Genomic DNA, 26,238 nt, shown 5'->3' with positions numbered 1-26,238 from the left:
GGAGAAGAGGAGGCTCAGGGCAGAGCTCATTGCTGTCTACAACTACCTGAAGGGAGACTGTAGCCAGGTGGGGTTGGTCTCTTTTCCCAGGCAACCAGCAACAGAACAAGGGGACATAGTCTCAAGTTGTTCTGGGGGAGGTCTAGGCTGGATGTTAGGAGGAAGTTGTTGCCAGAGAGAGTGACTGGCATTGGAATGGGCTGCCCAGGGAGGTGGTGGAGTCACCATCCCTGGAGGTGTTCATGAGAAGATTGGATGAGGCACTTAGTGCCATGGTCTAGTTGACTGGCTAGGGCTGGGTGCTAGGTTGGACTGGGTGAGCTTGGAGGTCTCTTCCAACCTGATTGATTCTATGATTCTGTGATTCTGTGTTGAAGTTCTCAACTTGACCACTGCTAAAAGAAGCAAAGCTCCTCCACTCTTCAAGACTTAAAGTGAGACAAACAAGTCTGTCAAATGCTTACAGGACCAATATACAAAAAGACCTGGCAGGGGAGTTGAAGTTGATAATCTCCAGAGGTCCCTTCCAACCCCTAACATCCTGTGAACTGCTCAGAGAATTGAATGCAGAATGCTGTTCTTTTCCAACTGATACATTACTTGGTGTGGACCATAAGTAAAGAATTAAGCATCTTCTGATTTCTTAGTGTCCTTGGATTTTTGTAAGGAAGCAAGCACAGCAGGAAAATATTTCCCTTGGATTTTGGCAGATAGGAACCTGTCTGTATTCTGCCATGATTTCTTTAGCAATCTTCCTGCAGCTCCAAGAAGGCAGAGATTCAGGAATTTTTGTCTGTGGCCAATAACCTCTTCTACTATTGCATAAATTCTACAGCTGTGTTTATAGATTATGGTAATTTTTAGTGTCCTCTTAAATCTGTATCTTTAAACACAAACTTTTAGCTGTTGTCCTTGCTTAACATGCTGAAAGAGTAGAGCTCATGGTTGTAGTTAGAAATATTTAAGTAGATTGCAAATACTATTTATGGACAAAATAAAGATTGGTCATAGAATCACAGAATGGCCTAGGTTGGAAGGGCCCTTAGTGACCATCTACTTCAACCTCCCTGCCTCTCAGCTGGACTTAGCTGCTCAAGACCTCATCCAACCTGAGCTTGAACACCCCCAGGGAGGAGGCTTTCACAACCTCCCCAGAGTCTCACCACCCTCATACTGAAGAACTTCTTCCTAAGATCCAGTCTAACCTTACTCTCTCTTAGCTTCAAGCCATTCCCTCTTCCCCTTGGATCATCTTTGTGGCCCTCCATGGATTCCACTCCAACACTTCTGTGTCCTCACTTTGATGGGGACACTAGAAATGGATGTAGAGTTCGAGATGGGGTTTCACCGGAGATGGTTGAGTTGCTGTCCCTGGGGCTGTTCAAGAAGAGACTGGATGAGGCACTTAGTGCCATGGTCTAGATGACTGGATAGGGCTAGGTGCTATGTTGGACTGGATGAGCTTGGAGGTCTCTTCCAACCTGGTTGATTCTATGATTCTTTGAGGGTAGGAGGCTCTTCAGAGGGACTTGGGTAGGCTCAGATGAATGGGCCAACATTAATGGGATGAGTTTCAACAAGGACAAATGCCAGGTCCTGCACTTGGGTCACAGCAGTCTCAAGCAATGTTACAGGCTTGGTGCAGTGTGGAGAACTGCTGGCAGAAAGGGACCTGGGGGTTGTAATAGACTGGCAGCAGTGCCCAGGTGGCCAAGAAGGCCAATGGCATCCTGGCTTCTATTAAACATGCTGTGACCAGCAGGAGCAGGGAGGTGATTGTCTCCTTGGACTCGGCTTTGGTGAGGCCACACCTTGAATGTTGTGTCAGTTTTGGGCACTGTGATACAAGGGAGATGTGGAGGTGCTGGATCAGGTCCAGAGGAGGGCAAAGAAGCTGGGCAAGGGTCTGGACAATTAATCCAATGAGGAGCAACTGAGGGAGCTGGGGCTGGTTAGTGTGAAACAGAGGAGGCTGAGGGGAGAGACCTCATTGCTGTCTACAGCTACCTGAAGGGACATTGTGGAGAGGCTGCTGCTGGGCTCTTCTCACAGGTAATTGGAGACAGAACAAGGGGGAATGGCCTCAAGCTGAAACTGGGGAAGTTTAGATTGGACATTAGGAAAAAGTTTTTCATGGAGAGAGTGGTCAGGGACTGGAATGAGCTGCCCAGGGAGGTGGTGGAGTCACCCACCCTGGATGTGTTTGAGAGTCATTTGAGTGTGGTGCTTAGGGCTGTGGTTTAGGGTGAATCTTGTAGAATAGATCCTGAGGATCTTTGCCAACCTGCATGGTTCTGTGATTTTGAAAAGCAATAAGTCATCTTCTTTCTCCAGTCCTAAAATTCATGTTACCTGTGGTCCAAAAAGCCAATATTTGTAGTGAAAGTGGATGGGAAACACAGGTAGCTCATTTCTCTTGGAGGTGGTTGTTCTACTGCTGTTGAAGATACTGAAACCTAGACACAGATCTTCAAGTCATAAAACAAAGATTTGAGCTCTGGAAAACTTTAACACAATCCTGCCATATGAGAGCTCTTGGAATATTTTATTGTAGGTATTTTTGGCTTTTTAATTCTATGTCTGCCTGATTCTTCTTTAGGCAGTAGAATTGGCCTTTGTCGTTTTACCATCCAGATACACACATTCAGCCACTCCTCCAGGAAAAAAACAGTGTAAATATCAATTGTTCCTGTTTGTTTCTTGCATAATGTCTGGTTTGGAGCCAGTTTGTTAGGAGAACTGAAGGCTTTCTTCCATGGCAAAATGGGGGCAGTTAGCACTTTCTGCTTAGTTTTGAGATTCTTTTCCCCTGGTATCTACTGATTTACAGTGACAAAGAATGATATGTTGTAACAGATAGAGAAAGTTAATTCATATTTCACCTATACAGTCTTGTTTGAAAGCCAGGAACAGTACAGGCTGGGAGGTGATGTGCTGGAGAGCAGTCCTGTGGAGAGGAACCTGGGGGTCTGGTGGCTAACGAGTTAACCATGGCACAGTAATGTGCCCTTGTGGCCAAGGCGGCCAATGGGATCCTGGGGTGTATTAGGAAGAGTGTGTCCAGCAGATCAAGGGAGGTTCTCCTTCCCCTCTACTCTGCCCTGCTGAGACCTCATCTTGAATACTGTGTTCAGTTTTGGGCACCCCAGTTGAAGAGGAACAGGCATCTGCTGGAGAGGGTCCAGCAGAGAGCTAGGAGGATGATTAGGGGACTGGAGGACATGGCTAATGAGGAGAGGCTGAGGGACCTGGGGCTGCTTAGTCTGGAGAAGAGAAGACTTAGAGGGGATTTGATAAATAAGTATCTGAGGGCTGGCCAGGAGGGGAGGACAGGCTCTGCTCACTGCTCCCTGGCATAGGACAAGGAGCAGTGGGTGTAAGTTGCAGCACAAGAGGTTCCACCTCAACACAAGGGGGAACTTCTTTACTGTAAGGGTCACAGAGCACTGGCACAGGCTCCCCAGAGAGGTTGTGAGGTCTCCTTCTATGGAGCCTTTCAAGGCCTGTCTGGATGTGTTGCTCTGTGATCTATGTCAGATAGTATTGTCCTGCTCTGGCAGGGGGTTTGGACTCGATGATCTTCTTGAGTCCCTTCCAACCCCTAACATGCTGTGAGCCTGTGAAAAGCAGGCTCATCCAGTGTGTTGTCTGTGAATAACAAGGGCCAAACTGCAGTACTGTTGTAAGGTTTTGGAAAAAGACTGAAGGAAACATGATGGTGCTGATTCTGTTTCTGTATTAATCAATGTGGTGTCTAAAGAGATGCCTGGGTTTTGTGACCATCACCTTCAACAGGCAACACCACAGCATTTGACTTCTGAGGCCCTGCTAATCATCAGCCTTTGAGGTTGTTGTGTAAGTGCCAATCACTACTCAAATGGAGATAAAATTCCTGTCCCTGGTACCTGTCATGGCCCTATATGGATAGTAGTCTGCTGTTGGAATAGGACGTTTGGCATTTCACACTGGGAACTTCTAGCAGGGAGAGCCTGAGTGTGGAGGAGAGTTCCCAGGAGATAGCTGCAGTGGCTCCCCTGAGGCAGGGCTGCTGGCTCTGGCTGCTCTCCGCACTGCTGCAGCGCTTCCACTGATGGGCTCCAGTGAGTCTGGCTCTTGGACTGTGCCAAAGTAACAGGTACAAAGTCATTCTCCCCTGATTTCTAGAAGTTTCCACTTCGTATGGTTGGAAGCCCCTCGATAGAACAAGGGGCAAGGGTTTGAAAGTGGAGCAGGAGAGATTTAGATTGGACATCAGGAGGGAGTTCTTTCACAGCAAGAGTGGTCAAATACTGGAACAGGCTGCCCAGGGATGTGGTTGAGACCCTGTCCCTGAAGACATTCGGGATCAGACTCATAGCCCTGGTCAGCCTACTCTAGTTGGAGGTGTCCCTGCTGGTCACAGATGGGTTGGTCAAGCTGACCTTTGAGAGTCCCTTCCAAGTGCAGTCTGTCAATCAGTGGTGCCTTTAAATTGCAGGTTTGGGGGGTTTTGTAAAGCTCCATCCACGGTTGTGTAGTGTAGCTGGCTCCTGTTAGAGATTGTGGCTTTCTTTTTCTTGATCATATGGATGCTCCTCTATAGAGAAAGAGGAGCACAGAAACTTGTAAGTAGTTTTTTCTGCTGAAAACACAGCAACATGTGGTGTATGAAAGAAGAGTGGCAGTTCAGTCAGCACAAAGCTGGTCTCTTCTTTTTCCCATTCAAAGAGTGCTCTTTGCAAACCTACCATTGTCTTGCAGATAATTGCTCTAACTTCCTAATCTGAACCTGGAGTTTGTGTGGTTGAGGCCCTGTCCCTGGAGACATTTGAGATCAGACTCATGGCTCTGGTCAGCCTCATCGAGTTGAAGGTGTCCCTGCTCACTTTAAAGGGGTTGGACAAGATGACCTTGGGGGTCTCTTCCAACCTGGTACAATTTATGACTCTTGGAGTGATTGAAAGGGACTGAAACAAAAGATGCACCTGTGCTGCTCTTCTGTGTTTCAGTTTGCACATGTATGGTAAGGGATGAGTGTCTGCAATGTGCACTGTTGGAGGAACACAGAGAATCCCTCAGATTTATGTTGTGCCCACTTAGGGAAGATTCCCTGTGTGCTCTGGGGGGATCCAGCTCTTTCAGTTGGGCTTCTTTTCACGTTTTTCCTTGGCAATCAGAGGTGGCTATCTGGCTCTCTCCAAGTGTTGTTACTGATAGTTCTCAAATGCTACCAGGCTGGGACTATGCAGAAATGATCTCTGAAGTCAGTGTCCTGGTTTGGTCCTAACCTGGTAAGCATCAACGGTCAGGTCACTCTGCAAGCCTGGGTAATTTTACTGTTAAGTATAAGTTAACTAAGACTCTTAAGTTGTTCTGATGTTTGAGTTCTGTCTCCTTTGGCTCATAACTGGGGTAAAAATGAAAAGAGAGAAGTTTTGGTTTTCAGCTTCTTCATGGAACCATGTCCTTGTGTAACCAGGTGATTTGAATGCAGATATTGTCTGTGACAGGAAGATGTGAGAGTAAGTAATAGAGAGGAGTCTTGAATGAAATATTGCCTTATCCAGTGGATCAGCATAAGATCAATGATCCTCCATAAATTCATCCCTGTTTTTAAGACTTGCTCAATATACTTGTCTACTGCACTGGATGGATTTTTACTTTATGAGGTATAGTTAGACTTAAAGTTTGTATATAGCAGCAAAACTCTATTGATCTCCAACAGTACATCACTTAAATGTACTCTATCCTAGGTCCTGGTAACTTCAGAGATACCCATGTCAGGATAAAAGCCCTTCCATGCTTTCAGGAATGCTTCTGTTGCAGCAACAGTGGGATTTTCCCTAAGCTTTGTGCTAGTCCAGCATCTCATCAGGTGGTTTTGCCTTCTTAGTTCTGCGATTTAACCCTCTAGTGACTGTCTCTAAATCCAGGGGTTCTAATTAGTCTAGAGATTTTAAGTAGTGATTATTCTCTTGTTATTGAATAAGCACTCTTCCTCCTGCAGGCACCCTGTGGAATTTATCCTCCTATGAGCCCCTGAAGATGGTCATTATCAACCATGGTCTGCAGACACTTACCAATGAGGTGATTATACCCCATTCAGGTTGGGAGAGTGAACCTAATGAGGACTCTAAGCCTCGTGATGCTGAGTGGACAACTGTCTTCAAGAACACTTCTGGTTGCTTACGGTAAGGCAGTACTGTGGAGTGTTTATCTGTTCACCACGTCCTCTGTTTAGGATTTTGGTTGGAATTACTTTGATTGGAAATCAAGTATCAGTTCTCTTTCACCTCTGCAGAAATAACCCCCTTTCAGCAGCCACAACAGCAGGACGTATTGGCCTGCCAGGAATTCTCTTGTAGAACTTGTCCACTGAGGTCTGTCCAGTGGAGTCAGTGCAAAGAGTAGGTCATTCCTCCCAGTTAGGTTAAGTGGATCTATAGGGTGCTGTATAAGATGATGGAGAGTTGCTGGGGTCGCCTAGATCGTGCAGGGACCGGAACGATGCTGAGACATCAATGTGATGCGTAAGTCAAACCTTTATTGCAGATAAAAACAGTGCTTATATCGAGAGCTCATACAATGTGTATAACCCTCATAGGTTGCACAACAGAGTATGGGCTGTCCACATGCCCTGGGAAGAAATCTGACTGACCAGCCCCCTTAGTCCCCTTGCACAGCTAACTTTGCAGCTTCTCTGCCGACTTTTCCAAGGTTGTTTTCCCCCAAGCTGCACTCCTTATCTCACATCCTTCTCTGTGGCCTGATAGTACCCCTCTTACTCTCTTACTTCAAATCACTCAGCGCTGCCCAAGCCCTAACAGAGAGTGATGCAGGTAAGGAGAGAAAAAGCCCCAAGTACTGAGAGTCACACTTGTATTTGTCTACTGTACTGTGGTCACTGCACTGTTTCTACAAACACTGCTTCCCTTGATGATGCTGATGTTATTTGAAGAGTGTGTTTTCAAATGACTCCCTTCTTGGTTTTGGGCCTTGTTCTATCAAAAGGCAGTTTTTTGCAGATTGTGGGGAACTGGTGTCATGGAATTACACTGAGCCTGAAATGTGGATCTAGTTTGAGCCACACTTTACTAGACACACTTGTAGTTTAAGCTAACTTAATTAAGGTCCTATAAGAAATCACTTAAAAACTGAGTTATTGATCATCTAAATAATCTATTTCTACCATTCCTTGCAAAGGAGCCTTTTCTGGTTAGAAATTCTATTCACATTTCTGAGACTTAACTTGAGAGTAGGACATTAGATGGTAGAAAGTTGGGGTCAGGAATCCTAGTACAGTCTCAAGAGCCAGTGTTCCTTAAGCACAGAGTCCTTCATTTTGCTTTTCTTTGACATAAAGTAATGGAGATGTCCTGTTAGATTCTTCATCTTTGTGATGAAAACTCAGTTAAGTTGGAACTAAACTAATAAAGATTTGGCATCATCACTTCTGATGCCCTGAGGTATATTTCTGTCAGGTTCCTTCTGATCTTCACAAGTTGGTTCATTTCTGTTTCTCGAGCTTGTGGTCTCTAAATTGCAGGAGTTATTCCCCTGAGTAAGTACACAAATGAAGAACATAGTGAAAAGTGTTCTGAAAGGATCCATTACTGAAATTATTGCCAGTCCCACTGGAACCTGAGGTCCTTAAAGAGGCTCCAGACATCATAGGATTTTACTTATTGTTGTCTGCTATTCTAATAATGTTCTGCAAGAGGAAATTAAAGGAGGGGGGAGGGGAAACAAAAGATCTGTCTGAATAAGTATTAGATTCTCCAGTAGAAGTAGACAATAAATTGATCATTAGTAGACTAACATAAACTACATCATAAATTTTTATTAGTGTATCACAGTATCATCAGGGTTGGAAGAGACCTCACAGATCATCAAGTCCAACCCTTTACCACAGAGCTCAAGGCTAGACCATGGCACCAAGTGCCACGTCTGTATTCCAAGATAGCTTTGAGGAGGGGTTGTTGTTGTCTGGCTGAGTTTTTCATTGTAAAATAAAGTAGTAGTTTTACAGGACATTTAAATGCTTGGGTCACTTTGGACAATGTATTTTTAAGGCTGAGGAAGAGGTGTGGGGCACAGTAGTTCTGAGATATGTTAGAGAATTTGAATTTGAGATAAGTAAAAGTGGTCCTGATGCACTTTAAGTGTGTCAGGACAGCAGCCAGTGAATGGTCACTGCTTTTGTTGTTGGAAACATGTTTCAGTCCTTCCATCTGCAGTCTGCTGTCATAGGCCTGGAGGACTGTCTGTTTCCATGTGAAAAACTGGAAGCTTCAGCCAGGTGTGGGGCAAGGTGATTCCATGCTTGAAAGTAGTTCAGTGATGATGAGAGGTGTAGCAGGTAGTATAGCAGGGGGTAGCAGTAGTTCAAAAGTGGTGAGAGGTATAGTGGGGAAGGGTAATCTGAAAAAGGTCATTTGTCCATATCTTCTTATGTCTCCCTGGAGAGAGAGATCCTCTTGCACTGTCTTGATGTCTCCTTACTCCTTAAAGTGAGTTAAAGTGAGTCCAGGCCAACAGACAAAGATGCAGGAGTCAGTGAGATATGAACTTAGAATTAATTGTACTTCACAGAATCACAGATCACAGAATTAACCAGGTTGGAAAAGACCTCTAGGATCATTGAGTCCAACCTGTCACCTAACCTTTCTAATTAACCAAACCATGGCAATAAATGCCTCATCCAGCCTCATCCTAAACACCTCAGGGGTGATAACTCCACTACTTCCACCACTTCTTGTTACAGCATTGCTGGTACTACATATTCTACTTTTGTAGAGCACTTCCAGAGCTGGAGATAAAAGTGGACTTATCAAAAGTAATTTTGTTACTGATGTTGGAAATCATTTTGCATAGTTTGTTGAAATCCTCTATGGCTCTTTCTTAAAAGCACCAGGAAGATAAGATAGTTAACACCAGCAGAGAACAAATTGTTGCAGCCATCTGTCTTGACAGACATTGGTGTTTTAAACCCTCTTTTCCTACTCTTCTCTCATTGACAGGGTAGCTGGTTCTAGAAATTCAATTTTCCATGAATGGAGCTTATTGCAGACTACACACTGATTACCAATTTGATGGTTAATTGGAAGGTTGGTCCTCCTGATGGTGTGCCAGCCTTCTTTATCCCATTTGGAAGCGAGCCTCGAGTGTGTGCTGTGCTGTCTCCCAAAGCAACTGAGAGAATCTTCGACATTCAGAGTTTTCAGCTGTCCTTGCAGTTCAGATACCTAAGCAGGAGACAGGCAGAGTGCATGCAGGGTGTCATTCATTTCACTATCATCTTTTCACTTAATGAAGTTTATCAACAGATGTGGGTGATTTTGTTTCAAACTCAGTGATTCACAGCATGAGCAACCAGTTAATTATTTTGCCTTTTCTTTTTTTTAACACTGCTCTCTCATCTTTACTTTGTTCTTAGTCTAGGTCTCTTCTTTGATAATGTGCAATCTTGGAAACATTTATTTCCAAATAATTGAAAGCAAGTAATTAAAAGCCAAACCAAACAAACAGCAAAAACACCCCAAACAAACTGAAATACAAACAAAGAAAGCGACACAAAAAACCTCCCCAACACCACAATAAAAAATCAACAAATCCCCAACACTTACTTGGCTTCTGTCTCCTCTCTAAGTCCTGATCCATCCCATTTTCCTTTCCACTTCCATCCTGTCAACAATACCTTTTTCTCCATCTGCTATTTCTAAGTCTCCCTCCTCACTTTGGGATTTCAGGTGCTGGTGTAGTGTATGTCCAGGTCTGAGTAGGGCAGGGTCAATTGTATCCTGTGTGGTAAACTTAGTCTGCATGTGCCCGTGGTTGGATTAGCATCTGGTATTAGCAGCACAAGAGGCTGTAGCCAGGTAGGATTGGTCTCTACTGCCAGGCAACCAGCAACAGAACAAGGGGACACAGTCTGAAGTTGTGCCAGGGGAGGTCTAGGCTGGGTGTTAGGAGGAAGTTCTTGACAGAGAGAATAATTGGCATTGGAATGGGCTGCCCAGGGAGGTGGTGGAGTTGCTGTCCTTGAGGGTGTTCAAGACTAGATGAGGCACTTAGTGCCATGGTCTGGTTGACTGGACAGGGCTGGGTACCATTTTGGACTGGATGATCTTGGAGGTCTCTTCCAACCTGGTTGATTCTATGGAAGAATGCTTTAGCAGAGGGGTCAGTACCTGGGGGCAGTGTCTTAGGTGACATCTGCACCTGCACCAGAGCTGCTTCCCTTGGGAGTTAACTTTTCAAGGTAAGAACTACAATTCGTGCACTCATAGCCAAGGTAGCTTACTGACTTTGTGTAGCCCTGCTTCCTACCCACCTTTGCAAATACCAAGCCTAAAATCCACCTGTGGTGCCTGGTGTGGAATTTAGTCTGCATGGGCAAAGGACTGGTGCTCAGGAGTGGATGTGCCTGAGCTACTGTTGGAGAAAGACCTGTGCATGATACTGAGTAACACTGGACCCAGTCGTTTACAAGCTGGAAACCAGAGAAACAGCAGAGTTTGTGCAGAGTTTGTTATCCTCAGGAAAGCCATTCAAATACTCCCTCTTCTACCATGAGTTAACTAACTCTGGTACATAGAATCATACAATCAACCAGGTTGGAAGAGACCTCTAAGCTCCTCCAGTCCAACCTAGCACCCATCCCTATCCAGTCAACCAGACCATGGCACTAAGTGCCTCATCCAGGCTTTTCTTGAACACCTCCAGGGACGGTGACTCCACCACCTCCCTGGGCAGCCCATTCCAATGCCAATCACTCTCTCTGCCAACATCTTCCTCCTAACACCCAGCCTGTACTTCCTCCAGCACAACCTGAGACTGTGTCTCCTTGTTCTATTGCTGGTCACTTGGGAGAAGAGACCAACCCACCTGGCTACAACATCCCTTCAGGTAGTTGTAGACAGCAATGAGGTCACCCCTGAGCCTCCTCTTCTCCAGGCTAAACAACCCCAGCTCCCTCAGACTCTCCTCATAGGGTTTGTGTTCCAGGTCCCTCACCAGCTTTGTCTCCCTTCTCTGGACATGTTCCAGCACCTCTACATCTCTCTTGAACTGAGGAGCCCAGAACTGGACACAGCACTCAAGGTACTTAGTTACATCCTTCCCAAACTGTGACAGCTCTCTGACAATCTACACATAGCTACTAAGAATCAAAACAAGAAAAGGCAACTGGTTAAGTTTGAGATTGACTTTGAAGACCTGTGTTTACCTTAAGGGTTCCTTCCCCCATGACTGTGGCTGCTCTAAGGATCTTTAGAATCCTGGTATCATCTGGAACACGACAAGTGGGCTGTGTGTGCCATTCCATTCTGTACTTGGCTTGCCAAAAACTTGCTCTGAACAAATGTTTTTTGGAATCTTGTATTCCCCTTTGCAAAATAAAGATTTAACAGCAAAGGCAATTTGCAAACTGTGATCTGATAATGAAATTCATGAGATGCTTTGTCTGTAATCTTTACCAAGAAACACTGAAGTGTTCAGAAACAGTGCAGATGGTGATAATTTTGTCTCCATTCTCATCCTGACATCAGGAAAAAGGTGTTTCCTCTTAACACTGCTGTGTTTTGTTTCTAGAGGCAGACCCTATATGGTGGATCTGCAATATCTGTAGTAAGTTTACTACTTAAAATGGGTAGATGCTGCCTTGGGTGTAATCTTAGGAAATAAAGATATTCTCATAGTCAGTTGAACCTGTTGGGAGAAATAAATGTAATGGAACTCTGAAAAGGAGCAGTAAAAAGACAAAGCAAAGACTGATTTATTGAAATTAAGTGGGCTTTTTGATTATGAAAAAGTAGGACTGGAGAAGAAGTAAGAAAGAGATTTGCTAGGAGAATCATTAAACATGTGCAGATGTTCCTTTTATTTCATTTGGAGTACAAGTTTCATGTCTTTGCATTGGATTTTATTCTTTTAGGTATGCAGAGAATCTCTTCTAGTAACTGTCTTTTTTATTTCTTTAAAGCCCTCAATCCCTGCTGGGATTTGCATTCCAGAAGCATTCATTTTTGAATTGCATTCTCTTCCAGTTTAAATAATGTCATCATTTGGTGCTTCTTAGCAAGGCCATTTCATGACCTTCCTACAACTCTGATCCAGATGTGAGAGTGGTTTAGGAGCAGAGTACAAGCCGAATCACTGCAGGACTGCTGGAGCTAAGTCTGCCTCACTTGCACCCTGGCAGGACCAGAAACTGTCTCCCCAGGTTTATTCTGGGCTGTTTCTCCATTATAGAGGGGAAGTGCCATGTCTGTGGGTCAGCTGCAGTCACTTCTTGTTTTGTTTGTGTAGCTACCCACCAGGATTTCTGCTTCTCTGGAAGCATCGAGAATTTTAATGGCTTAAAAGTGAAATTCATTCTAGGCTTAATTGCTGCTCTCTGCCTAATTACTTTTAATTCTCCTTTGGATTTTTTCACTTCTAAGAAGACGGAGTAGAACTTAGTTCCTAAATTGCCAACTTTCTAGCCTGATGCCTGTGCTAAACTGACCTGCTGTCAACGAATGTTAAATGAATTAATTTGCATAGCAAGCAGATGCAAAGTGCTCCTTTTTCCAGGGTACCATCTGTAGTTGCAGCATTTCTTGTCAGTTCTCCAAGTACACAGCAATTCACATTCACAAATAGCCCCAGGGTTCAGAGACCTGGCCATGGGTGTACCAACACAAACAAACTGCACCCACTTGACTTCCACTAAAAACATGCATTCTTCAGATCAGAACTGCACAGAACAGCTTGTCCAACATCAGCTCCTGAGAAGAGAAGGGACAACCCCGTGGTTAAAGCTGCAACAGGGGACTCGAGAAGTACAGATTTAATTGCTCTTCTGCAGCTATTCTGGCAATTACAGGCAAGATTAATGATATAAACCTTTTTGAGGTCTAATTTTTTAATAGCCCTATCTCCTCCTGGTTTGGGTGAGATTCAAGCTCCTCAGTGCTTGAGTGGATGTGAATTTCAGTCACTGATCTTCACTCTCCTGTCTTCAATGTGGGATTGGTACTTCTGTCCTCACCTTCCCCTGAAGTTGGTAAATAGCAGTAGTTCAAGGAGATTGAAGTAGTTGGTCCTAGAGAGAACTGCTGAGGATAAGCACCTCCTCTAGGTGTAAATTGAGAGTTTGGTCCCATGGAATCAAAACCTAAGAGTTATGATAAGTGTGAGATACAATAATTGAAGATGAGATGAGAACTCATAGTTTCAGAACTGCAAACATACTCCACCAGGATAAGAAATGATGTATAAGTATCTGCAGGCTCCTGTTACCTACTTCAAAGGAAAGAGGCCTGCAGGCACTTGATGGTGAATCATTAACACTTGGGGTGTACCAAATAACGTTTTTGTGTGACAATGTTTTCAGCCTTTTACTGAGGACAGAGAGCACTAAGGTCCATGCATGCACACCTTGTCCTGCAGGTGTAGCTGACAGTGCTTGAGTTGTACTCAAGGGAAGTGTCTTTGTGTATTTTGTGTGTATGCATGCAAACACCTACTGCACACCTGGTGTGCAGCTGAGGCACATGGAGGGTAAAGAAGGCTGCAAATTCTGTAGTGTTTTGGCCAAAAGTTCTCCTGCTGCACCTTGGAAATGATTCCATGAATGTCTCAGTGATACTGGTGTGTCCTTTTTTTAATTTACATCTCTGTGTGCTGGATTTGAGGAAGGGAAGAATGGCTGTCAAAGGCAAATGCTTATGCCCTCCTTTCTTATTAATGATTAATGTGTGGCTCTTCTCTGAAGAAAAGTGCTTGGGAATTAGAGCATTCAAAGTGAATTACCTTCAAGCTCTAGCCATCTTTAAATCCTGTAGGCATGGGAGTACTGTGTGGTGACAGTCACATAATATTTGTCCTACCTGCACTCTCATATACTTCAGGCAGCTTTAATCTCCAAAGTGAAGGAAGAAGGCCCTTAAATGCAAATCTTTGGCCTGGAAGCGCTGTCTAGTGAAGAGCAGAACACAGGAGGTGAAGCTCAGGTGATACTGCTACAGTGCTGCCAGCCAAGCTGCCTTTGGTGTTCAGGGGAACTTTGCTTATTGAAGCATGGCAGGATAGAGAAGATACCTAAATGTGAGTTTTCAGGTGCCAGCTTTTTATTGAGTCCTTTTTATGAGCAGCAAATTAGTAATTGAGCTTCCTGAGTCTACAGCATTAGTACAGAGCCCTTCTTGCAGCAGCTACATTTCTCCCCCATTGCAAAAAGGATTCTTTGACTAAGTCCTGTGTTTGACTTCTCTTCTTAGTTGGTGTTCTCCATTATCACAGTTCAAGAGGTCCTTTAGTACTCCTATGCAGGGCAGTTGTTTAACCAGAAGGCTGGACAGAACTTCTTAACAAAGCTTAGTGCTTTCATGTCCTACCAGAGGAGATGGAGGAAGATGTTGCTGTGTCTCTGTCCACCCACACACCATGCTTGGAAGCTGGTGCACTGCATCAGTTTTCATATTGGGTGCAGCTTTTGGGAGACTGCTGCTGCAGAAACTGGAGCTGATGATACTGTCAGTGCTTTGCTGTCCAACAGGTGCTCCTGAGCTGGACTTTATAGCTTTGGAAAAAAGATAAAAACCCAAACAAATTTCCTGGTAAATCTTCACTTTGGAGGCAGCAAGCAGGATGGAAAAGGAAGAAGCTTATCTGCCCAACCCAGACTGGAAAAAAACCAACTCAAATTAAAACCCCACACAATAGAGAGGAGTGAGCAAAGGCAGTTTCTTAATTAGCTTACCAGTGCTGTGCAGGATCACAGCATATGGCTGTCCTGGGGCTTATATGATGAGCAGAGCGTTTAATTCGTGCTAGTGAGGAGCTGTTAGGGTTCCTCCTGACAGTTCCTGATGTTTAGCTTGTAATATAAATAAATTATGCATAGATTTTAGCAGCAGAGACATAACCTACTTACATGCAACCTTAATGCTTTACAATCAAATCTGGAGTATAAATTTAAAGTTGTGCACTTGCTTATTGCCTTCTGTCATTACTTAGGAATGAATCTAGGTCCCTTCTCCCTTGACTGTCAGGAAGGGAGTCTACTGAAATGTCTGCCACTCTGGTGGGATGAAGAGCAGGACCAAAAGCAAGCTCACTGCAGTGGACATAGTTTGCTTGGAAGGCACACGGACCATGATCCTTTGTTAGATAAATACCACCTCCTTTTTGTCATTTCCAGATGCTTTTTGCATTGCAGCAAGAATGTGTGATAAAGGAAGCAGACAGAGCTCCTTAGCCTGTTCTCCAAGCAGAGACTGGAATAATTTGGAAGTGAAGTAGCTGCTGGGCATCATGGAATTCTTGTGTAGTGTTTCTGCATCATTTTGCACTGCAGGAGAGCAAGCTAAGGCCCTTCAAGTAGTTCATGAAGTAACCAATCAGCATTTAACTGAAAAGATGTGGCACAATGTTTTGGGTATAGAAAGCCACAAATGACCTTAAGATAAGCCTTAAGATCTGTGCTTTGTTTGTTAAACTCTCCTGCTGGCTGTTGAGCCCCTGCTTACTGCAGGTAGCTCTTCTAGGCAGTGCTGATGTGAACATGAGACATGTAGCCATGTCTTGTAAATCTCTTCCTCTGTGCCCGTGTCAGTGGAGCACAGACTAAGCTTGTGAAGTTCTTTTTCAGTGGTAGCTACCATGGTCTGTACTCTGTTGAGCATCTGACCAACTAAGCAAAACCAATCTTTATGCCAATAGCTGGAAGAGGTTTACATGCAAGGCACCTGGCGATGCTTCATTGCTTGTCTCTTTGGTCTGTCTGGATGCTTAAGTGGAGCTGAGGTCTCAAGAGATCTGCTCAGACCTGATACACCTTTTCTCAGCTGAACAGCTGCTGGCTACCTAAGGTCACCATCAGCAGAGCTCCCCTATCTTTCTGTTCATTTCATTTGGACTTTGACTGCTTCTTATTTTCTTTACCACATTCCCTGCTTGATTTCTGACTCAGCTGTTTGCTGCCAACCCCCATTATGTTGTATGGTGTCTGACCAATGCTGCTTTGGTCAGGCTGTCTTTGTATCAAAGGCAGCTGCTTTCTTTTTCTCTCTTATTTTTAGAACAATGAACTTAATACCAATTAGACTTTTGGTATTTCATGTGAACTGAAGTATGGAATTCATTCTGTTCCTTGGTGAAATGATGGAATAATTGTTAAATGCTGCACATTCCTGCTTTGGGACATTCACTACTGAGAAATCTGCTCAGAAATAGAATACATTTATTGTAATATTATTTATCAACCCCCCTATGTTGACATCCACATTTCTTAATAGTGCACCAAAGTGTGGGTGTGGAAGAGTGACTTTATAGCCAGGGTTCAAAATAGATGGAAAGAACAACTAATATATTTAGACTTGTGAGAACCTTGTAACTCTGTAGGAGCCAGTTACATTTTACCCTGACAATACAAAAATAGCCATCAGAAGGTTGTTTGCAATGATAAGAAGCAATCTGAGACCCTGTGGTGTGCACAAAGATGCTGTTGCAAAGAGCTCATTGCTGTCCCAGGTGCAGGTCTCCTCCATGCTTCTTCAAGAGAAAGGTGGAAATGTTTCTTGAAGGATATATGAAAAAGAATTCCAGATCAGCTTTCTATTTATATAAAAAAATTCCCCAACTTGTTGTCTTCATCCCCAGCTGGATCTCTAAGCAAAGTGCTTTTTACACCTCCTGAGCTGATGCAGGGTGGTTAAGTGTTCAGTAATACTCTAACCTCTGGCTTTCAGCTCCATCTGCAGCACTGTGGGATAACAACTGATGGCCCTTTCCAGCCAGGTGGCAAACACAGCAATAGCTTTGGAGATGGTAGTTTTAATGTTCAGAGAGAGAAGATGTGCTTTTGATGCTTGTATTTTCAGGTTTCTTTATTATTGGGGGGGGTGGGGCAAGAAAAGGCAAACCAAATGCCCCAAACTCTCCACATCTCCACTCTGTCTTTCATATTGTTAGGAGGAGCACACTGGGGGCATTACTGTATGCTTGACTATATGATTGCAGATGACACCAAGCTGTGTGGCACAGTCAACTTGCTAGAGCGCAGGGATGCCATCCAGAGGGACCTGGACAGGCTGGAAAGGTGTGCCCAGGCCAACCTCATGATATTCATCAAGGCCAAATATAAGGTCCTGCACTTGGGTCAGCGCAATCCCAAGCACAGATCCAGGCTGGGTGGCGAATGGCTGAGAGCAGCTCTGAGGTAAAGGACCTGGGCTCTGGGTTGATGAAAAGCTCAACATGAGCAGGCAGTGTGCACTTGCAGCCCAGACAGCAACTGTGTGCTAGGCTGCAGCAAGAGCAGTGTGGCCAGCAGGGCAAGGGAGGGGATTCTGCCTCTTGGCTCTGCTCTCCTCAGACCCCACCTGGAGTCCTGTGTGAAGTTCTGCAGCCCCAATACAAGAAGGACATGGAACTGTCAGAGCAAGTCCAGATGAGTGCCACAAAGATGCTCAGAGGGCTGCAGCAGCTCTGCTATGAGGACAGGCTACAAAAGTTGGGTCTCTTCAGCCTGGAGAAGAGAAGGCTTCAAGGATACCTTATAGTGGCCTTCCAGTATCTGAAGGGGACCTACAGGAAGGCTGGGGAGGGACTATTGACAAGGCCTTGTAATGACAGGACAAGGGTAATTGGGTTTAAACTGTCAGAGGGGAGATTTAGAATGGATGTTAGGAGGAAGTTCTTTCCAGTGAGGGTGGTGAGACACTGGCACAGGTTGCCCAGGGAGGATGTGGCTGCTCCCTCCCTGGAGGTGTTCAAGGCCAGGTTGGATGAGGCCTTGAACAACCTGCTCTAGTGGGAGGTGTCCCTGCCTATGGCAGGGTTTGGAAGTGGATGATCCTTGAAGTCCCTTCCAACCTAAACCATTCTATGATTCTTTGACTTTAAAATAGTGAAAATTCAATGCCATGCATTTAAGTATTTTCTTTTGAGGGCAATTTTGGTGTGTGGCACAGACAATAGTAGCAGCTCTCTTATTCTGGAGGTAGTGAATACCAGCTCTTGTTTTGCAGCTGTGAATGTTACATTCAGCCTTGCATATTATTAAGACAACTTATTTGGTGCTAATAACCTGATCTAAAGTATGAACAGATTTCTCAGCACGTTCCCCACCATTTTCTGAAGCCTGTAGTGCCCGCAGGCTGGATTCCTACCCTGGTGTGTTTCTGTGCTGCTAGGTATTTACTTTCATTTAACGTTTACTCAGTACCTCTCTCTTTTGTTTTCCCAGCAGAAGCATATATTTGAACAGCCTTGCAAATCCTCTTCCAAAAGTCCTGTCTACAGTCTGAGCTCCAAGAATTTGAGGAATAATCCAGGTTGCTTTTTCCAGCTAAAGACTGGGGGTTTAGTCTTTAGAGTGAGATTTGTGCTTTACTCTTTTACATAAAATCAGTCATACAGTTGACTTCTTCCCCATGTACTTTGAGTAAAAGGGGTAGGATTTCTGTGTCTTGCTTCTAGAATGGTTCATTCATAGAATCATAGAATCAACCAGGTTGGAAGAGACCTCCAACATCATCCAGTCCAACCTAGCACCCAGCCCTAGCCAGTCAACCAGACCATGGCACTAAGTGCCTCATGCAGGCTTTTCTTCAACACCTCCAGGGACAGCAACTCCACCACCTCCCTGGGCAGCCCATTCCAATGCCAATCACTCTCTCTATGAACAACTTCCTCCTAACATCCAGCCTAGACCTCCCCTGGCACAACTTGAGACTGTGTCCCCTTGTTCTATTTCTGGCTGCCTGGGAGAAGAGGCCACCCCCCACCCGGCTACAGCCTCCCTTCAGGTAGTTGTAGACAGCAATGAGGTCTGCCCTGAGCCTCCTCTTCTGCAGGCTGCACACCCCCAGTTCCCTCAGCCTCTCCTCATAGGGTTTGTGCTCCAGGCCCCTCACCAGCTTTGTCATCCTTCTCTGGACACCTTCCAGCACCTCAACATCTCTCTTGAATTGAGGAGCCCAGAACTGGAGTGTGTTCTGTATTTACTGGGAAGCTTGCTGTTGCCCCTTGCAGTGTGCTGTTGTTTTAAAATACATTTTTTTTTAGTTAAATGGACTCTTGGAAAAGCATTGAAAAGCAGGCAGAGCAGCAGAGGCCTCTTTGGAGGCAAAGAGACAAGGCAAGGGAAGCAGACTGTACAGAGCACCAGAGATGAGTGGCAGGTGTTATTCATCCCTGATTTGTGCAGTCAGGCAGTTCCTCCTCCCCATTCCCACCCATTTCACAGTATCACCAAGGTTGGAAGAGACCTCATAGACCATCAAGTCCAACCCTTTACCACAGAGCTCAAGGCTAGACCATGGCACCAAGTGCCACGTCCAGTCCTGCCTTGAACAGCTCCAGGGACGGCGACTCCACCACCTCCCCGGGCAGCCCATTCCAGTGTCCAATGACTCTCTCAGGGAAGAACTTTCTCCTCACCTCCAGCCTAAATCTCCCCTGGCACAGCCTGAGGCTGTGTCCTCTCGTTCTGGTGCTGGCCACCTGAGAGAAGAGAGCAACCTCCTCCTGGCCACAACCTCCCCTCAGGTAGTTGTAGACAGCAATAAGATCTCCCCTGAGCCTCCTCTTCTCCAGGCTAAATAATCCCAGCTCCCTCAGCCTCTCCTCGTAGGGCTTGAATAGGCAGTCAGTTTTGTTTTCATTTATAACAGGATTTTGCCCATCAACAGTGCCTCCAAAACCCTGTGGAGTTCCTGGTTTGAGTTGTTCAAACTTTTCTTTGGCTGTAGAGGGTTTGATGTGAAACTGCCTGAGCAAGCAGGTCACTGAGATAGTCTTAAATTCCAAAATCTTGATGCTGTTCCAGTTGTTGCATGGCAACAGAGTAACAGAGTTGAGAAGCACCTCAGCCAAGGTTTTGGCTTCCTATTCTGTTTGATGTCTTGTGTCAAAAGCTCCATCCAACAAAGAATGCATTTCTTCTGATATAAAAGGATGCTTGTCTGAGAGGTTCAGTGGAAAGCAAAACTCCACTTGATCCAGGTCTGGATGCCTTATGTTGCTATCTGTCTGCTGAATGAACTTCAGGAAGTGCCTGCCCTGGGTGAGGCTTTGCATTCCTTCTGTGGAGTGTTGCCTTTTGTGAGATGATTGTAGATCCTCTGTTGATGGCTGCTGCAACCTCTTGCCTTCTACTGTGAAAGCTGCCTTTGGAATGTGATTTTGTCACGTCCTGCATTCCATAGCATGTAGTAGATCCCTAAGATGCACCAAGACCAATTGCGGGGTGGATGTGAAATCAGAAGGTGTTGTTCCTAACTCCGGCCAGTAGAGGACAATACCAGGTTGCCTGTTCCCTTGCCATTTCTGTCCCTTTTAATGACCAATACTGTCACTTTCTCTTCTATGTGGTCACTTCTGTCTCCATGCTACAGCCCCTTCTGAAGATCCAAGATGTGTATTTGACCGGTAACTGTCAGTTGATGTTGCTCAAGGGTGTAGATAGTATAGAGTCTTAACATCCTGAGACAAAGAAAGGCAGCCTGGCATTTTCCTGGGATGCAGGAGCTTTTGAAGGTTGCTGTGGATTGTGGAAACCAGCCCTGGGAGCACTTCTCCTATCTGTCAGTCTCAGGAGCTTGCTTGAAGCATACTGTCTTCATCTTCACCATACTCACTTCGCTTTAGGGATTCGTTTGGTGTGCTTGTGCATGTATCTGCAAGGTGAATATTGCTGTGGGACTGGGGGCATCTTCGCTGCAATTTGCAGTGTTGGAGCAGCAAGAAGAGCAGACTGAACCACATGCTGATCTCCCTGTGCTTGGTCTTCCTGAGATCTGTTAGCGAGACTTGGGTGGAGAAGAAAATGAGCTGAGTTCTCCGGCAGGGCTGGGCTGTAGTTAAAGACATGGAATTGATTTTGTTGTTCCATTCCATGTTAGATAAGTCCCGTGGGCTGCAGGAACTGCATTACCCAAGGAAGGAGGACTATCAGGATCCCAAGGGTGTTGGGTATTTATAGAGCAGATGTTTCTGCATGAGATGCTCGTAAGGATACATTTCCTGAATTGTTAGTTACAATGTGAGAACTGCAAAGTTGGATGTCTGGATAACTTATTCATTGCATTAATTAGCTATTAATTTGATGCTTCAGAGTTTTCATGCTTATTTCTGCCTGATATATGTGGGATTTTTTTTCTCCAGGCATTAATTTTCAGGAAGTTGAAGATACAGCAAGTGATACCAGTTAGACACACTTACTGATGTGCTTCTGTGCTCTCTTTTTCAGTTATGACCTTGTTGGTGTCTGCTTTAATCCTAATACAGATCAAGAAATAAAACAAGGTGCAAAATACTGTGCTACAAGTGGACCATTAAAAAAAAATCCCTTAGGATTGGGCATTGGGACAAGAAAGTTGTGAAAATTGGGAGCTTTGGGCAAAATTTGGTAGCTTTTTTCTTTTTTTAAGGCTGCATTTGTTATGTATTTTAGCTCATTATTTCTAAGACTTAATGTGGTAATGAGAAATGTGATACAGAGCTCCAGATAAGCCCTTTTTTAGTGCATTTCTGTCACCCTGAAGCTCAATAAATAATGTCCCACTTTAGTAGATGTGCTTGGAGGTGGAGCTGCTATCATTTATTGTTGTACCTCCTGAAATGTATCACAAGGAGTTTGAATTTCTAATTTCAGTTTCATAAAGACTTTACATTCACATTTGTGTTTGGGCTTTTGATATGAAAGGATTAGTACAACAGAGATGGGGAAAGAGCATGTAGAAGTCTCTCTTCCATGTATCTCTTTGGATTCATGTTTTAATATCCACTTTACCAACCCTGTATCAGCCACTGCTACAGGTGAGGCTCTGTTAGGATTTAGGAAAAGAATTAGGAGAGAGTGGCTGGAGAGCAGCCAGGAAGAAAGGGAACTGGAGGTACTGGTAGATAGTAGCTGAACATGAGCCAGCAGTGTGCCCAGGTGGCCAAGAGAGTCAATGGCATCCTGGCCTGCATCAGGAACAGTGTGGCCAGCAGGACAAGGGAGGTTATTCTGCCCCTGTACTCAGCACTGCTCAGGCCACACCTTGAGTACTGTGTCCAGTTCTGGGCCACTCAATTCAAGAGAGATGTTGAGATACTGGAACATGTCCAGAGAAAGGTGACAAAGCTGGTGAGGGGCCTGGAGCACAGCCCTGTGAGGAGAGGCTGAGGGAGCTGGGGGTGTGCAGCCTGCAGAAGAGGAGGCTCAGGGCAGACCTCATTGCTGTCTACAACTACCTGAAGGGAGGCTGTAGCCAGGTGGGGTTGGTCTCTTCTGCCAGGCAAGCAGCAACAGAACAAGGGGACACAGTCTCAAATTGTGCCAGGGGAGGTCTAGGCTGGATGTTAGGAGGAAGTTGTTGTCAGAGAGAGTGATTGGCATTGGAATGGGCTGCCCAGGGAGGTGGTGGAGTTGCTGTCCCTGGAGGTGTTGAAGAAAAGCCTGGATGGGACACTTAGTGCCATGGTCTGGTTGACTGGCTAGGGCTGGGTGCTAGGTTGGACTGGATCTTGAAAGTCTCTTCCAGCCTGGTTGATTCTATGATTCCTTTATCTCTGTGTTTCATTCGTGTTCTTAATTGAAAGTTAATGTGCTGTTACAGCAACCAGCTCCCAATTAAATGTCTTCAGATTGTGAGATGTCTCTGAGAAAATGTGAGGGTTGTTTTTCCTGGTCATTCAGTTAACATAGCAGCCTGGCTAGGGGATGGGGAGACCTGGGCAGGAGCCATGATTGATTTGTTAATTACCAAGAGATTGACAGTCCTTCCAGGTAGTTTAAAACTGACTGCATGGTGGTGAAAGCAAGAGGTGATAATTGTGTCCTGAGCTTTTTACATGGGTTTATGGAATTCAGAGGCTTTAAAAGCCTGAAGGTTAGCTGGGTTCTGGTCTAAATTAGTGCAGTACACTTTTGAGCTGCCAGCTCAGTTGCCAGCAAGCACTGTTAAGAGTCATTTTATCACTTCATTCCCACCCCCCTAAAAATCAAGGCAACAGTTGGGAAATTGACTTTATTTATTTGATAGTATGTTGATGCTTATGCAAGGCTGAGGCTTCAGCCCAGAGTGTACATGTGCTCTGGACAAGGGAGGCTAAGTTCCTAACTCCCCTCCACCAATTTCTGCAGTCACTGGGGTGTGCAGCTTTAATAACTCCAAGTAGTCTTTCAGTGTTCTGTCTCCCATATTCTGTCCAGGCCATTCTTTTGTGCAGTTTTGAGACATTTAAAGCCATCTAAAGATACTGACTCTTGTCTTTTGCTTTCTAAATGTGACTGATCCAGGCTTTGTGCTGACTGTGCCATACACAGTGTGATAGGTGAGCTTTAAATGTCAAAATGTTGGATTTAAACTGGCTGCCAATAACTTCCAGTCAGAAGGCTGGAGAATATAGAGAAGATTTGCAGAACCTTTGAGCTGTCAGCTTGACAGCAGTTGTACATGGTGACTTCTGCATCTGTGGAGGAATAACAACAGGCACCAGTACAGGCTGGGGGCTACCCTGCTGGAAAGCAGCTGTATGGAGAAGGACCTTGGAGTCCTGGTAGACAGCAAGTTCTGCATGGGCCAGCAATGTGCCCTTGTGGCCAAAAGAGTCAATGGCATCCTGGGGTCCATCAGGAAAAAGTGTGGCCAGCAGATATAAGGAGGTTCTTCTCCCCCTCTGCTCTGCCCTGGTGAGACCACACCTGGAATGCTGTGTCCAGTTTTGGGCTACTTAGTTCAAGAGAGACAGGGAACTGCTGGAGAGAGTCCAGCAAAGAGCCTCGAGGATGACTGGGGGACTTGAGCATCTGCCCTAGGGAGAGAGACTGAGAAACCTGGGGCTGTTTAGTCTGGAGAAGAGAAGGCTGAGAGGAGATCTCATCAATGTCTATAAATATCTGAGGGGTGTCAAGTGGATGGGGCCCCAATCTCTTTTCAGTGTTCTGCAGCAATAAGATAAGGAGCAATGGCTACAAATTGGATGATAGAAGGTTTCACCTCAACATGAGGAGAAACTTCCTTACAGTGAGGGTGACAGAGCACTGGAAAAGGCTGCCCAGAGCAGTTGTGGAGTCTCCTTCTCCAGAGACTTTGGAAACTCACCTGGATGCATTCCTTTGGACTACCCTAGGCATCCTGCCTTTGCAGGGGTGTTGGACTCTTATGATCTCTGGAGATCCCTTCCAACCTCTAATATTCTGTGATTCTTTGGAGCAGAGGCCAAAGAAAGTGAAGAAGAATTTTCTATGCAGATTGATTAAATAAAATAGACCTCACTGTAGACCTGGTTTTAACCTCTTTATTTTTCAGTTTCCGTGGCCATGGATACTGCTGAGCAGTCTTGTAATTTTCCATGTTTTCCTTCAGGTGCTGAAAGTACTTTTCATGTTAAATATTCTGGCTTTGAAATTAACTTCTTTGTTTCTTGTATTCTCTGAAAACTCCTGGACAGGCCACTGGACTCGCCATCAACTTAGCAAAGTGTCTTCGGAGCTACCTCTCTGACTGTGTTAAACTTTCTTGTTCAGATTCAGGGAGCTGCAGATATGTTCTACTGAGATCTCATAGGCTTGTCAGACTACTCTGCTTCCAAATTATTCACCCAAGATAATGAGTTCTTTAGTAATTGTAGTACAAATTGATTCAACTTTGATGGTGAAGGTTAGAGAGCTGAATTTTCTTTTCAATCTCTCCTTTTGTAGGAATGTAAGTTCAGACGGAGCAGAAGCACGCAGAAGACTAAGAGAGTGTGATGGCTTGGTGGATGCCCTTCTTCATGCTCTCCAGTCTGCAGTTGGCAAGAAGGATACAGACAATAAGGTGAGCTTGACTACTAAAGCCTTATGTGTGCTTTTGTTCATTTAGGCTAAGGCCTTGCACAGGGATCTGTCTTCTGTTTGCTGTTGTCAGAGGGGGATTGTGCTTGCCTGAGGAAGTGCAGTCATTGCCTTCCTCTCATCTCCGTCATGATACCCAGGGTATCAGTATGGGGTATCAGTATGATGCTGCTATGTTGCCTTGTGTGTCTGATGAGGTGAGCAAAGGCAAGTGGCTGTGATAGGTGAGGAGAGTCCTTTATTATTGTCACTGACATCATTGCTGCTGTTCTGTGTTATTTAATTGACATTTGTAAGCTCCATCTCCAAATCAAAACTGAGTCTCATTGTGTTGTGCTTTGCACAGTACCAGCAAAGGAGTCAGTTCCCATTTTGAACACTAGATTCAGCACCCCCTCTGAAGGCTGCAGTGTTTAGGCTTTAAGACATCTTCAGACTTGCAGCACTTACATTGTGATTGGGGCTTTTTTAGATGCAGAGTTTGATTAATCTGGTTTTATGAACATCTCTTTCTGTAGTGCTTAAAAACTTCTTTATATGCATAAGGAATGTGGTAAATCTAACCTGTTCCAAAAGGAAAAAGCACACTATTGCTCTACAGCAGCAAGAAGGCTTGTAAAGCATTGTTGCTTTATTCTTTTTGAGTCTCACTACGTGATGGACTGTAAGAGGGAATTCTAAAGCCCTGTCACTTAATCAGATAATTTTGCAAGTGGATTTTGTAACCACCTGGTGGTTTCCATTGCAACCTAGAGAGCACTGCTCTTGTCAAAACCTGATGTGCTGTGGATTAGCTATTACTACAGGACAACGTGTGTGCTCATTGAAATCCTCACAAGGCCTAGGTTTTGACCTAGAGAAAGTTTAATAAAATGGGCCCCTTGGGGATTGTAAAGGTTGAAAGAATGAAAGAGAGGCTTATATTAAAATAAGATCCTTATATGATCATTTTCCACTGTGTGTTTGATCTTCGGGTGAATTGTGTTCTTTATGTAAGACCAGGTAGTATTTTTTATTAGAGTTTTCATTTTGAATGGGGACTATTTATGAAGCACTTCACTTTGGCAAGAGTAAGAATTGGGTTTAGAACAAGAATGAGCCTTAATTTAAGGGGTCTTCACTAAATCTTCCTTGAAAGCTGTATTCTCTTCCTGGGGCTAGTAGGCTTTTCTTTGAAACTTCTCCAAATCCTCTGCTGTGTAATGTGATGGTTTGCAAATAGCAGAGTGCAGTAGCTACTGTAACATAAACTTCTCTCTGACAGTCTGTGGAGAACTGTGTGTGCATCATGAGGAACCTTTCCTATCACGTCCACAAAGAGGTGCCAGGAGCTGATAAGTACCAAGAACTAGATGCCAATCAGACCACAAGCACGGGAGGCTCTCAGAAGAAGAAGAAAGATGATGCTGGCTGTTTTGGGGGGAAAAAAGCTAAAGGTACGT

The 26,238-nt window shown here is 44.8% G+C and overlaps 1 protein-coding gene across 10 annotated transcripts in view; it reads left to right on the top strand.

Moving 5' to 3' along the window:
- The window catches only part of ARVCF (ARVCF delta catenin family member), a 322,255-nt gene that overhangs the window by 244,353 nt on the left and 51,664 nt on the right, over positions 1-26,238 (top strand). For all 10 annotated transcript variants that reach the window (XM_064168747.1, XM_064168744.1, XM_064168741.1 and 7 more), the window contains 3 exons: positions 5,987-6,170; positions 24,662-24,779; positions 26,061-26,232. In XM_064168747.1, coding sequence (XP_064024817.1) covers positions 5,987-6,170; positions 24,662-24,779; positions 26,061-26,232 — 474 coding nt within the window. The remainder of the gene's footprint in view (positions 1-5,986; positions 6,171-24,661; positions 24,780-26,060; positions 26,233-26,238) is intronic.

The sequence above is a fragment of the Pogoniulus pusillus genome, chromosome 30, assembly GCF_015220805.1.
Source record: "Pogoniulus pusillus isolate bPogPus1 chromosome 30, bPogPus1.pri, whole genome shotgun sequence".
NCBI lineage: Eukaryota > Metazoa > Chordata > Aves > Piciformes > Lybiidae > Pogoniulus > Pogoniulus pusillus.
The sequence above is the reverse complement of the archived record's forward strand: the minus strand, read 5'-3'. Positions and strand labels throughout refer to the sequence as shown.